The sequence below is a fragment of the Hyla sarda genome, chromosome 8 (genome assembly GCF_029499605.1).
Source record: "Hyla sarda isolate aHylSar1 chromosome 8, aHylSar1.hap1, whole genome shotgun sequence".
NCBI classification, from domain to species: Eukaryota; Metazoa; Chordata; class Amphibia; order Anura; family Hylidae; genus Hyla; species Hyla sarda.
The window spans coordinates 95,032,715-95,046,521 of NC_079196.1; the positions used below are offsets into that span (position 1 = coordinate 95,032,715).

The 13,807-nt window shown below is 42.0% G+C and overlaps 2 protein-coding genes across 2 annotated transcripts in view; one reads left to right on the forward strand and one right to left on the reverse strand.

Moving 5' to 3' along the window:
- EHHADH (enoyl-CoA hydratase and 3-hydroxyacyl CoA dehydrogenase) overlaps positions 1-10,990 on the forward strand; it is a 50,078-nt gene extending 39,088 nt beyond the window's left edge. Inside the window, exon 7 of the mRNA XM_056534910.1 lies at positions 9,263-10,990. Within this exon, the coding sequence (XP_056390885.1) occupies positions 9,263-10,530 (1,268 nt within the window). The 3' untranslated portion in view covers positions 10,531-10,990. The remainder of the gene's footprint in view (positions 1-9,262) is intronic.
- TMEM41A (transmembrane protein 41A) overlaps positions 1-13,807 on the reverse strand; it is a 347,737-nt gene that overhangs the window by 74,337 nt on the left and 259,593 nt on the right. The window lies entirely within an intron of this gene.

Sequence of the window (13,807 nt, forward strand, 5' to 3'; positions counted from 1 at the left end):
TTTAACCCCTTAAGGACTCAGCCCATTTTGGCCTTAAGGACTCAGACAATTACATTTTTACGTTTTCATTTTTTCCTCCTCGCCTTCTAAAGATCATAACTCTTTTATATTTTCATGCACAGACTAGTATGAGGGCTTGTTTTTTGCGCGACCAGTTGTCCTTTGTAATGACATAACTCATTATATCATAAAATGTATGGCGCAACCAAAAATTTTTGTGGGGAAATTTAAAAGAAAAACGCAATTTTGCTAATTTTGGAAGGTTTCGTTTTCACGCCGTACAATTTATGGTAAAAATGACATGTGTTCTTTATTCTGAGGGTCAATACGATTAAAATGATACCCATTATTACATACTTTTATATTATTGTTGTGCTTAAAAAAAAATCACAAACTTTTTAACCAAATTAGTACGTTTATAATCCCTTTATTTTGATGACCTATAACTTTTTTATTTTTCCGTATAAGCGGCGGTATGAGGGCTCATTTTTTGCGCCATGATCTGTACTTTTTTTTGATACCACATTTGCATATAAAAAACTTTTTATACATTTTGTATAATTTATTTTTTTATAAAATGTATTAAAAAAGTAGCAATTATGGAATATTTTTTTTTTTACGTTCACGCCGTTCACCGTACGGGATCATTAACATTTTATTTTAATAGTTCGGACATTTACGCACGCGGCGATACCAAATATGTCTATAAAATTAATTTTTTACGCTTTTTGGGGGTAAAATAGGAAAAAACGGACGTTTTACTTTTTTATTGGGGGAGGGGATTTTTCACTTTTTTTTTACTTTTACTTTTACATTTTTTTTAGTCCCATAGGGGACTATTCATAGCAATACCATGATTGCTAATACTGATCTGTTCTATGTATAGGACATAGAACAGATCAGTGTTATCGGTCATCTTCTGCTCTGGTCTGCTCGATCTCAGACCAGAGCAGGTGACGCCGGGAGCCGGACGGAGGAAGGTGAGGGGACCTCCGTGCGGCGTTCTGAATGATCGGATCCCCGCAGCAGCGATGCGGGCGATCCGATCGTTCATTTAAATCGCGCACTGCCGCAGATGCCGGGATCTGTATTGATCCTTGGCACCTGAGGGGTTAATGGCAGACGCCCGTGAGATCGCGGGCGTCGGCCATTGCCGGCGGGTCCCTGGCTGCGATTTCAGCCGGGATCGACACGGGCATCGCTCCGATGCCCGCGGTTATGCACAGGACGTAAATGTGCGTCCTGGTGCGTTATGTACCACCGCACCAGGACGTACATTTACGTCCTGCTTCCTTAAGGGGTTAATATATTTTTTGTGAGCATGTCGCTCATATGAGTCATAATATCAGCTCACAAAACATAAGTTTCAAATTTTAGGATTAGTTTATTAATCCTAAACCATTAATTGCTTGGATCTAATTTTTGTTATGTGCTTAAAATCACGTAATTCTACAATGTGAATGGACCCAACATTTTCTGTTTGAAGTTGTAGTGGGAGACATTTTTTTGTAGAACAAAAGAATTCAGAAACAAGGTAACGAAATGTATATGAAAATGGGAACTGGGTATTACTTTCATGCTGCCTGAACCACGAGTCATCAGGACTGTCCCTGGCACCTTTATCCCACTTTGATCTCTTCCTGTGCCCAAACAAAGTAGTTAGAGTTAAAGAAAGCCACTGGGGACCACCCTGATGACTTATGGTTCAGGCAGCATGAAAGTGATGACCAGTTCCCTTTTAATTGGGGTTTTCCAGGACGGTTATTGCAGCTGAGCTACACATTGAGCCTGATTTACTTAAAGTGGAGTGGAGTTTTCTTTGTGGGTTTTAATTTCCTACAATTTTTTTTCCACGGTATTTAATCTGTGGGGTTTTCCTCAGCTCAAATCCACCAAGTTTTCTGTGGTAACCTTAGTAAATATGTATTTAATTTCTTTATTTTTTAATGTCAGGACACGCACCTTTTTGGTAGCCACGCTCCCTTTTTCCTACAACCCTACGATCCCTTTTTTGGGTTTTCTCAGTAAAATGGAGAGTTGTTTTTTTTTTTTTTTTAAATTCTGGCGCAAATTCTGGCGTTGGGTTTACACTTGTAAATCAGGGCCATTGACTTGAATGAATGTATATGCTGTCATACAAGACACACAGCTCATGGACAAAAGTAATATGGCTTCCAAAAAATATGTACCGTATTTTTCGCCGTATAAGACGCACTTTTTCTTCCCCAAAACTGGGGGGAAAAAGTCGGTGCGTCTTATACGGCGAATACACCCCTATCGCGGTGGTCCCTGCGGCCATCAGCAGCCAGGACCCGCCGCGGCTAATACAGGACATCAACGATCGCGGTGCTGCCCTGTATTAACCCTTCAGACGCGGCGATCAAAGCTGACCGCCACGTCTGAAGGGAAAGTGACACTAACCCAGCTGTTCAGTCGGGCTGTTCGGGACCGCCACGATTTCACCGCGGCGGTCCTGAACAGCCCGACTGAATAGCCGGGTTAGTGCTTACAGGACACCGGGAGGGACCTTACCTGCCTCCTCAGTGTCTTCTCCGTTCAGGGATCTCCTGTATGGCCGGCGCTCTCCTTCCTCGTCATCACGTCGTTGCGTACGTGCGTCAGCGTGCGTAACGACGTGATGGCGGCAACGGAGAGCGAGGATACCCGGCCGGCAGCAGAGACGTTCCGGAGCGACGGGGACACGGCGACAGCGATGGAGCGACATCCAGGGCAGCGGTGACGGTTCCGGAGCGGCGGGGACACGTGAGTATTACCTCCTATGCAGTGGTCTTCAATCTGCGGACCTCCAGATGTTTCAAAACTGCAACTCCCAGCCGTTGGCTGTCCGGGCATGCTGGGAGTTGTAGTTTTGCAACATCTGGAGGTCTGAAAATTGAAGACCACTATTGGGTTCAAAATCTTTATTTTTTTTGATTTTGCACCTATAAATTGGGTGTGTCTTATATGCCGGTGCGTCCTATAGGGCGAAAAATACGGTATTTTTTAGGCTCTTTTCACATCATAGTCACATAGTTACATAGTCACATAGTTAGTACGGCCGAAAAAAGACATATGTCCATCAAGTTCAACCAGGGAATTAAGGGGTAGGGGTGTGGCGCGATATTGGGGAAGGGATGAGATTTTATATTTCTTCATAAGCCTTAATCTTATTTTGTTTACATCATGTGTAAAAAAAAAAAAAAAAGTTTACTGCACAAAGTGGCATCCATCATAACTACACGGCAAGGCTGTATATTGGATGAAAGGGTCATCCAACGTATAACCCCTTGACAGACACCAAATAAAATGTGGTGTGAAAAGATCCTTACAAATCTTGCATATCCACTGTAAGGAGAATACTCACAAATATATTTGTTGCAGAAAATCATTTCTATTCATCTGAATGTAGTTGTTTTGGCAGCAAGCACATGGATTGTAGATAAATAGGGCAGTTGTTGAATTTCTGCAATAAATCTGCCACATTTTCAATAGACTGAACAGACTTGAGCGATTTTAACAGAAACAGGTTTTTTTCCTCAATATCACAGACCCCCACCCTTTGTTGGAAGAAGGTCAAAATTACTACCGATTCACTGTAGTGTATAGTGATAATAATGAGCCTTCAGATTCAATACCCGAGACCAGGAAAGATGTCAGGACTCTCAATACAGTGTAGATAATCTATTCTATTCCCATTTCCCTTCATCTATCAATTGCAAAGAATACTCCTTTAATAATCTCATGTCTGTGAAAATAAATGAGCTGCGGAGGAATCCACCTGTGCTTCACTTCACAAATACCCTGTGCAGCTTGAGGATTGTTGGTGGGGATTATTAAACATTATGGAGTATTTATCATTTACTTCGTCAGATACGTGATGTGATCGGAATACGTGCCCATTAGAATTGCACCTGCATATTCAGATGCTCAGAATAAGGTTTAAGAGTGTAACAAAAAAGAATCTTAGACAGAGTCTTAAGTGTTTGATTCTGTACATTTTGTTCAGAGGTTGAAAGATGCAAGACGTGAGGAAAAGTGTATGGGGTGTATGGAGTAGGTTTTGAGTTCTGCAGTCGTGATTGCTGCTCATTGATCTGGGGTTGTTGTAGACAATCAGTGCATAAGAGCCTTTTACTTCAACCAGAGCATTAAAAGTACAGCAAGCTGTGGACTCAGTGGAGGCTTTTTCTCTAGACCGGTGCTATATTTACACACCCCGTATCTGTTCGATGACGGCTGTTTTAGGAGTTATCCATATTTATTAAAATTGATGACTAAACCTTAGCACATATAAACATTGAAAAGGCTGCGACGTTCAGATCCCTGTAAAGAGATGACAGGTCATCAATTTTTAAAACTAGATAATCTCTTTTAAAGGGCATTTGTTGATGCAAAATACAACTATCAGTGAAGATATTTATAAGCCCACCAGATGCTCCTTATGAGTTTGGTCATTGGGATACAAACTAGGGATTGACCGATTATAGGTTTGGCCGATAATATAGGCCAATATTCACGATTTTGGACGTTATCAGTATCGGCAATCCGATTAAAAGTTGATCGCCGCGTCTAAAATATAAAAAAAAGCATTCCAGGCTGCTCGGTCGGACTGATTGGGACCAAGCAGTGTCTCAATCAGCTAGGGCGCATCAGGAGGGTCCCTTACCTGCCTCCTGAAATCCAGGCTTGAGCAATTGACCACCGATAACACTGATCAATGCCATGATATGGCATTGATCAGTGTATTGAATCAATGTACTGCATGTATAGTCCCCTATGGGGGCTATTACGTTGCAAAAAAAAAAAGTGTGGGGAAAAAAAAGTTAGTAAATGTGATTTAACCCCTTACTTAACCACTTAAGGACCAAGGACGTACGGTACGTCCTGAGTCCTTTCCCTTTCTATAACGCGGGGCCACGACGTGGGTCGTGTCTAACAACGGCCGGGACCCGTGGGTAATAGCGCGCGGCAATGATCGCGTTGCCGCGCACTATTAACCCTTTAGACGCGGCGTTCAAAGTTGAACGCTGCGTCTAAAGTGAAAGTGAAACCATGCCGGTTAGCTCAGGGAGCTGTTCAGGATGTCCGCGGCTAAATCGCGGCATCCCGAACAGCTGTGGGACACGAGGAGAGTCTCCTACCTTGCCTCCTGGTGTCCGATCGCCGAATGACTGCTCAGTGCCTGAGATCCAGGCATGAGCAGTCAAGCGGCAGAATCATCCATCACTGGTTTCTTATGAGAAACCAGTGATCAATGTAAAAGATCAGTGTGTACAGTGTTATAGGTCCCTATGGGAGCTATAACACTGCAAAAAAAAAGTGAATAAGGGTGCATTCCCACAGGGCGTATACGCAGCATATTTGACGCTGCGCAAAATTTACGGCAGCAGCGGGAAATATGCTGCATATTTCTCGCTCACTATACACACAGGGCTTTCCGGCGGCAGCCCTATGTGTATAGTGAGTTTTGGAGGCGGAGCCGCGCGTCACGGTCACGCTGGCACACGGCCCTGCCTCCAAAACTCACTATACACATAGGGCTGCTGCCGGAAAGCCCTTTGTGTATAGTGAGCAAGGAATACGCAGCATATTTTCCGCTGCTGCCATAAATTTTGCGCAGTGTCAAATACGCTGCATATACGCCCTGTGGGAACGCACCCTTAAGGTCATTTAACCCCTTCCCTAATAAAAATTCCAAAGTCCAAAATAGTGTATTTTTGGTCACTTTTTATATAATGAAAAAGGAATAAAAAGCGATCAACAAGTCCAATCAACACAAAAATGGTACCGCTAAAAACTTCAGATCAAGGCGCAAAAAATGAGCCCGCATACCGCCCCATATGCGGAAAATTTTTTTTTATAGGGGTCAGAAGATGAAAATTTTAAGCGTATAAATTTTCCTGCATGTAGTTATGATTTTTTTCAGAAGTACGACAAAATCAAACCTACATACGTAGGGTATCATTTTAACCGTATGGACCTAAAGAGAATGTGTCATTATTACCGAAAAAATGTACTGCGTAGAAACAGAAGCCCCCAAAAGTTACAAAATGGCATTTTTTATTCAATTTTGTCTCACAATTATATTTTTTTTCTGTTTCGCCGTAGATTTTTGGGTAAAATGACTGATGTCATTACAAAGTAGAGTTGGTGGCACAAAAATAAGCCATCATATGGATTTTTAGGTACAAAATTGAAAGAGTTATGCTTTTTTTAAGGTAATGAGGAAAAAATGAAAGTGCAAAAAACGGAAAAACCCCTGGTCCTTAAGGGGTTAATGAAAGTCTGAATCACCCCCCTTTTCCCATTAAAAAAAAACAAAAAAACAATGTAAATAAAAATAAATATAAACCTATGTAGTATCACCGCGTCCGAACTATAAAAAATATATTGTAACTAAACTGGACGGTCAATTGCACACATGTAAAAAAAATTCCAGTCCAAAATATCGTATTTTTTGGTCACTTTTTATACCATAAAAAAATGAATAAAAAGCGACCAAAAAGTTTGATCAAAACAAAAATGGTACCAAAAAAACTTCAGATCACGGCACAAAAAGAGACCTAATATACCCGTATACGGAAAAATAAAAAAGTTAAAGGGGTCAGAAAAGGACATTTTTAAACATACTAATTTTCCTGCATGTAGTTATGATTTTTTCCTGAAGTCCGACAAAATCAATCCTATATAAGTAGGGTATCATTTTAATCGTATGGACCTAGAGACCTGAAATATGCACTGCGTAGAAACGGAAGCCCCCAAAATTTACAAAATGGCGTGTTTTTTTTTTTTCAATTTTGTCGCACAATGATTTTTTTTTTTCTTTTTTGGTTTTGCCGTAGATCTTTGGGTAAAATGACTGATGTCATTACATAGTGGAATTGGTGGCTCCAAAAAAAAAAAACCCTGATATGGGTTTGTAGGTGCAAAATGGAAAGGGTTATGATTTTTAAAATGTGAGGAGGAAAAAACAAAAGTGCAAAAACCCTGAGTCCTTAAGGGGTTAAGGCAGTAGCCACACACATTTTTTTCAGGATAAGATTATACTTTTTTGGCAATCATAGCAAAAAAAAGGTAAATTTTCACAAAAAAAAGGAAACTTAAAGATAACCTCATGCAATGATATTAAAGAGGTTACGTCGCACCAGCTATATAGTGTTTTTTAAATTGTCTGAACATGCTGCATCATTTGACTGTCAGTAGTATGATACAGATTTCAGCATAAAAGAGGTTACAATACTTTCTCTTCAAGATGACCGACAGCGCTGAAATGCTACAACAACCTTGTAATTAATTTAGCCCGTATCTCGTCCGTACAAACAAGACAATGCAGAAAAGACTTGTTTGTTGACACCTGAAAATGAAAAGAAAAGCTTCCAGGCAGACTACCTCCAGATATAATAGAGATATCAATTTTTCATAGACTACAATAAATGAGTTTCACAGCAATATGGCTGGTCTGTGAAAGGCTTTATGTATATTAATGCGATTAATCACAAGATAATTTTTTTTCTCTCCATCGCCAGAACTGCCCTGCTCGCTGCCTTAGTTGAAATATCTTTCTTTAGGCATTGCAATCGGAAAAAAAATCTGTATGCTTTAGGGATTTCTAGGAAACAAGTAGATTACATTTTTCCCCACTAGGCATATTCCCTTTATTAGTTAACCCATTTCATGCAGGGATCTACACATAACTTGTATGTAAAGGCTTCATATCTTGTAGATAGGACCATGTAGGCATTAAAGGGGTATTCCGGCCAAAGACAACTTATCCACTATCCAAAGGATAGGGGATTAGATGTCTGATCTTGGGGGCCTGCCGCTGAGACCCCCCGTGATCTCCGTACAGCACTGCATTCTATAAACTTGTTGCATCTCCGTATATTTACAGTGGGTGTCCTTAAAGGAAAACTGTCAGCTTTCTCTCCCCGCACTAACCAGCAGTACTGGCTGGTAGTGCGGGAGACGCTGATCAGTTTGATCCTTACTGTGCCCCGATCCGCCGTGCCGTTCAGCCTGAATCTTCTATTTTCGGGATATGCTAATGAGGTGCTAACTGCCATCGGCCGGGCTAACTGTCACTTTGACGTCAGTGCTTCTGGCCGCAGCACTGCCCAGTTCATCAGTATTCCTCCCCTCCCTCCGCCTCTCCCTCTTCTCCCCACTCTGTAATTAAGAGAGAGGGGAGAAATATTGATGAGCGCCAGAGTGCCAGTTAGCCCGGCCAGTGCCAGTTAGAACCTCATTAGCATATTCAGAAAATAGAAGATTAGGGCCGAACGGCGCGGCGGATCCAGGCACGGTAAGTAACAAACTGATCGGCGTCCCCCGCACTACCAGCCAGTACCGCTGGTTGGTGTGGGGGGAAAAAGCTGACCGTTTTCCTTTAAGGGGTTAATTGCCCAATCTTAATCAGCTAGTTACCATGTTTGGGTCCTTTTTGTATATATACGTGGTTTTGTCTCAGACCCAAAACCATATATACATTTAGAAAAGACCGGTATGTATTCAGTCATTAGATGACTACATTCAAGCCATTCATTTTAATGGGGCCAGTGCCTGCTCGTGCACATATACATCAGCACCCCATTTTGACATGATTCTGAAGTGTTGGCAAATCATGATGTATAGGAAGCTGTAGCCAAAAGTAAAGGACAGATAGAAGAAAATATGTCTGGAGAATCCAGCTACACAGGTCTTGTTGTTCGTTTTAGAAACTGAACATTTAAAATTTTCTGTATATGAGAAAATAAAGCAAAAGGTATGCACAGCATTAAAGGGGTACTCCGGTGCTTAGCGTTTAGAACAAACTGTTCCGGATGCTGGTGCCAGGAGCTTGTCACATTATATCCCCACCCCCTCATGACGTCACTCCCCGCCCTCTCAATGCATGTCTATGGTAGGGGGCGTGACTGCCGTCATGCCCCCTCCCATAGACTTGTATTGAGGAGGTGGGGCTATAACGTCACAAACTCCCGGCTCAAGCGTTCGGAACAGTGGAGTACCCCTTTAAGTATAGGTCTGGGATTTTTGTGTTCCTCTCAGTCTGTAGTTTGTGAAACGTATACAGGTTTTTTTTTTTTTTATGTGCTTTATGTTTTAAGAATAAAATTTTACATTTTCATGCTATACTTTGTTTCTTGGGTCACATTTGCATTATCAATTTATAATGAGTTCTTAATTCAAGATTTATATACACAGAGTGTCATGTATATTTACATATGTATAATTCCTGACAATTATCTTTTACACTTTCTTCTAGGACTAGGAACAATGGGACGAGGGATAGCCATATCATTAGCTAGGGCAAATATTCCTGTGATTGCATTAGAGCAGGATGCACAGCAACTGGAAATTGGTAAGAAGGCAGTGAACGGTCTACTGGAACGTGAAGCAGAGAAGTTATTAAAGCAGGGGTTAGTTCCAAGCAGCACATTGGCCTCTGTGCGTTTCACGCTTGACTTTGAAGAACTTTGTGATGTAGATTTTGTTATCGAGGCAGTATATGAAAACATGCAGTTGAAAAAGGAAATATTTCGTAAACTGTCAAAAGTTTGTAAGCCAGATGCTTTCCTTTGCACCAACACATCAGGTCTTGATGTTGACGAAATTGCATCTGTCACAAACGACCCTCAGCTAGTCATTGGCACCCACTTTTTCTCCCCAGCCAACATCATGAGGCTCCTTGAAGTTGTAAGAGGTCGCCAGACTTCGCTCACCACCATTGCTACAGCAATGAACCTGGGCAAAACATTAGGAAAAGTGGCAGTTCTTGTTGGAAACTGTCCATTATTTGTTGGAAATCGACTTTTAGGCCCCTATCTTGAACAAGCTAGTTATCTCCTAGAGGAAGGATTCTATCCAGAAGATGTAGACAAAGCTCTTGAAGATTTTGGCTTTGCAATGGGCCCTTTTCGCATGATGGACCTAGCTGGTTTGGATGTTGGCTGGAGGTCAAGAACGGAGAAAGGTTTAGCAGGAAATAAAGTTCCCACAGGAACTCCAGCAAGACAAAGACAGGGTAATAGATACAGCCCACTGGCTGACATGCTATGTGAAATGGGAAGATTTGGACAAAAAACTGGTAAAGGCTGGTACCAGTATGAGAAACCTGGTGGTAGATATGCCCAAACTGATCCTTGGGTAAAAGATTTCCTCCAAAAATATAGAAACACTCACCAAATAAAGCCACAACCAACAAATCCAGAATCGATACTTGAACGCTGCCTGTATGCTCTTATCAATGAAGGATTCCGTGTCCTAGAAGATGGCATAGCCTCTGGTCCAGAGGATATTGATGTTATCTACAACAATGGTTATGGCTGGCCTAAGTACAGAGGAGGCCTAATGTATTATGCCTCATCTGTCGGCTTACCTAAAGTGTTAGATGTACTGGACAGATACCATAAAGAAAATCCAGATGTCCCAAGTATGGAGCCTGCCTTTTTATTGAAGAAATTGGCTTCTCTAGGAGGACCGCCAATAAAAGAGTGGAGAACACAAGTTGGAAATTTTGTTCACAAGCTTTGAGATTTTCTCATAAAAACGGTGCTGGATGGCACTATAACAAACCCAGGCATACAAAGAATCTTTGGGAATATTTGTAAACTAGATTATTACCTAAAAATCTTGGAGAAATAGGAATTGTTCTTATACATGTAAAAAAAAAAAAAAAAAAAAAAAAAAAAGATTTAACGTATCATTCTCCAAATCATATTGAAATTCACAAGCATTCCACATGATGGATCATGTTGTATTGAATTATGACGCTGGACTTGATAAACTTTGATTTACTAAAAATGTTTCTGAATGGTTGACAAAAACAGTTTTGATCTATATATACTTAAAATGGAATCAAATGCATTTGTCTGTCTGCTTATACAGTACTTTGAGGGCCACTCGACAGACACTTTAAGGGTTAAGAGTTTTCACGTTTTTATATAAATAAAGCTTATTCAGTGTACAATGAAAAGCAGTATACTTTGAATCAATTCCTGTTAGTTTACAAGATCTCTCCTAGCACTATTCAGCTTATAAGAAAATATACCGTATATACTCGAGTATAAGCCGAGTTTTTCAGCACGATTTTGCGTGCTGAAAACGCCCCCTCAGTTTATACTCGAGTGAACTGTCCGCCTGTCAATCCCTTTATCAGTGGTCTTCAACCTGCGGACCTCCAGATGTTGCAAAACTACAACTCCCAGCATGCCCGGACAGCCATCGGCTTCGTCATCATCCAGGCGCCCCCCCCCCTTTAGTTTTCTACTCACCTCCCATCGGTGGGAAGGAAGGGTGAGCTGGTCCGGGCCATATATGCTGCAGGGACTGTCCGGTGGGGAGGGTTAGTCGTTCCGGGCTGTCCATCTTCACTGGGGGGCCCTATTCTCCGCTCCGGCCCCGGACTAGTGACGTTGCCTTGCGCATGAACGTCCCTGTGCGTAGTCGTCAAGGCAACGTCACTAGTCCGGGAAAGGCCCGGAGCGGAGAAGAGGGCCCCCCCGGGGAAGATAGACAGCCCGGAACGACTAACCTTCCCCACCGGACGGGGGGGGATGATGACAGGGTAATAATGAAGGGGGGGATGATGACAGGCGGTGATGATGAAGGGGGGATGATGATGACAGGGGTGTTAATGACGGGGGTCTGGATGATGACAGGGGGGATGATGACATGGGGGGATGATGTATTTCCCACCCTAGGCTTATAGTCAAGTCAATAACTTTTCCTGGGTTTTTGGGGTGAAATTAGGGGCCTTGGCTTATATTCGGGTCGGCTTATACTCGAGTATATACAGTACTCTGTAGTGAGGTGTTACCAGTGTGACCAGTACATTGTTTTGATAACCACTGGATGTAAGCAAAGATTCTTCCATTTGTTGACAGCATACATAGATCTTAAAGAGGACTTGTGGTCATTCTGAAAAATTAGTGACTAACCTTAACATAGCCAAGCGGGGCTGATCACCATGCTCAGTGAAAAGGATCTTGTGAGAGTGTGGCCAGTGCTGAATATATGCCCCCACAGGACTTAAATATGCCCCCCTTTACAATCTCCGCAGCCTAATGGATTGCCTTAATCCTCAGAAAGCCCTGTATCTCAGAAATAGGGGTCCAATCGACGTGCTATAAAAAGGTATGTAATGGTTACATTCACTTCTTTTTTTCCTGATATTTACAACAAAGAAAAGCTGATCCCCCACAGGCTCAGAAAAGCTATTGTAGCCTCCAGCAATAAAAAAAGGAAAACATTTTTTAAAGCCTTAGAAAAAGCTGAAAAAGAAATACATGCAATAATTTGTACATCAGATCCTTGGGCACTGAACTGTATTATAAAATATCAAACATGAACCATGTTTAATGTATTTAGAGAATGATAAATATAGTGAAACTATATGATGCTATAGCAAGGGCCTTAAAGCAATTACAACATTTAAAGGGGTACTCCGCTGCTCAGCATTTGGAACAAACTGTTCTTAACGCTGGAGCCGGCGGCAGGAGCTTGTGACGTCATATCCCCGCCCCCTCATGACGTCACACCCTGCCTCCTCAATGCAAGTCTATGGGAGGGGACGTGACGACCCCTTTAAGGATCTACGTAATAGTACTTCTCAGCTCCATGCTGTTACGATAAAGAATATTTATACTCCCAAACATCAGCTTTTCTGGCAATTTACATTGTTAGAAGTCTTTACACCAAACTATGTTTAGAAATGTAATATAGGACAAACTTTACCTATGCTGTAACCCAGGAGCTAGAACTCACTTTTTTCAACAACTAACATGGGTCTCTACTGTCATTAAAACTATTCCACCTCAAAGGTAATAATGCTCTTCTTAGGTTAATTAGGTGGTAATATTAGGCTGTGTTCATACAGTCAGTTTTTTTTTTTTGCAACAATTTTTGCAACAATTAAATGGTCACTGTCAAATACAAAAACTTTAGATATTTTGTAACGCATGTATAACCAATAGGTTTTGCAATTGCTTTCATTAGAAAATTTTCAGTATTTCATACTGAAAAAGTCAAACAACTGCCCTCCCCCCCGCCGCCTGCTTGGACACATACTAGTCCTGCTGTGTCCATGCATCATCACCTCTGTCATGGACACACTTCCTTGATTGACAGCTGTGAGGGCTCACAGCTGGAGGAAAAATCCTCCCACTGTCAGCTTGTGTCCCACTACTGTCAGTGAGGACAAGCTGGGAGTTGTAGTTTTGCTAATGCTAGGGGAGATGTGAGCAGACAGCATACTGAGGGAGAGGGCGGAGACCTGCACAGTGAGGCCACGCCCCCTCCCTTTTAGAGGAATTCAGACTAGTGAGCTAAATTAAAAGTGTAATAAAAAATAAATAAAGGTGCTAGACACATAAAAATTAGATGTACATGGCCAGGATTAGGTACTGAGTGATATATATAAAAAAAAAAATGGATCTTAACCCCTTAACGACAATGGACGTAAATGCCGTGGTACTTATCGCACCATGACGTACATTTATGCTCCGCCATGATCGGCATGCACGGCAGGTCCTGGCTGCTATCAGGATGTCCACCATTAACCCCTCAGATGCTGTGATCAATACAGATCACGGCATCTGCGGCAGTGCAGTATTTTAAATGGATGATCGTATCGCCCGCAGCACTGCCGTGGGGATCCGGTCATCCATAATGGCGGACAGAGGTCCCCAAACCTTCCACCATCTGTCTCCAGGGGTTTTCTGCTCTGGTCTGAGATCGAGCAGATCAGAGCAGAAGATAGCCGATAACACTGATCAGTGCTATGCCCTATGCCTAGCACTGAACAGTATTA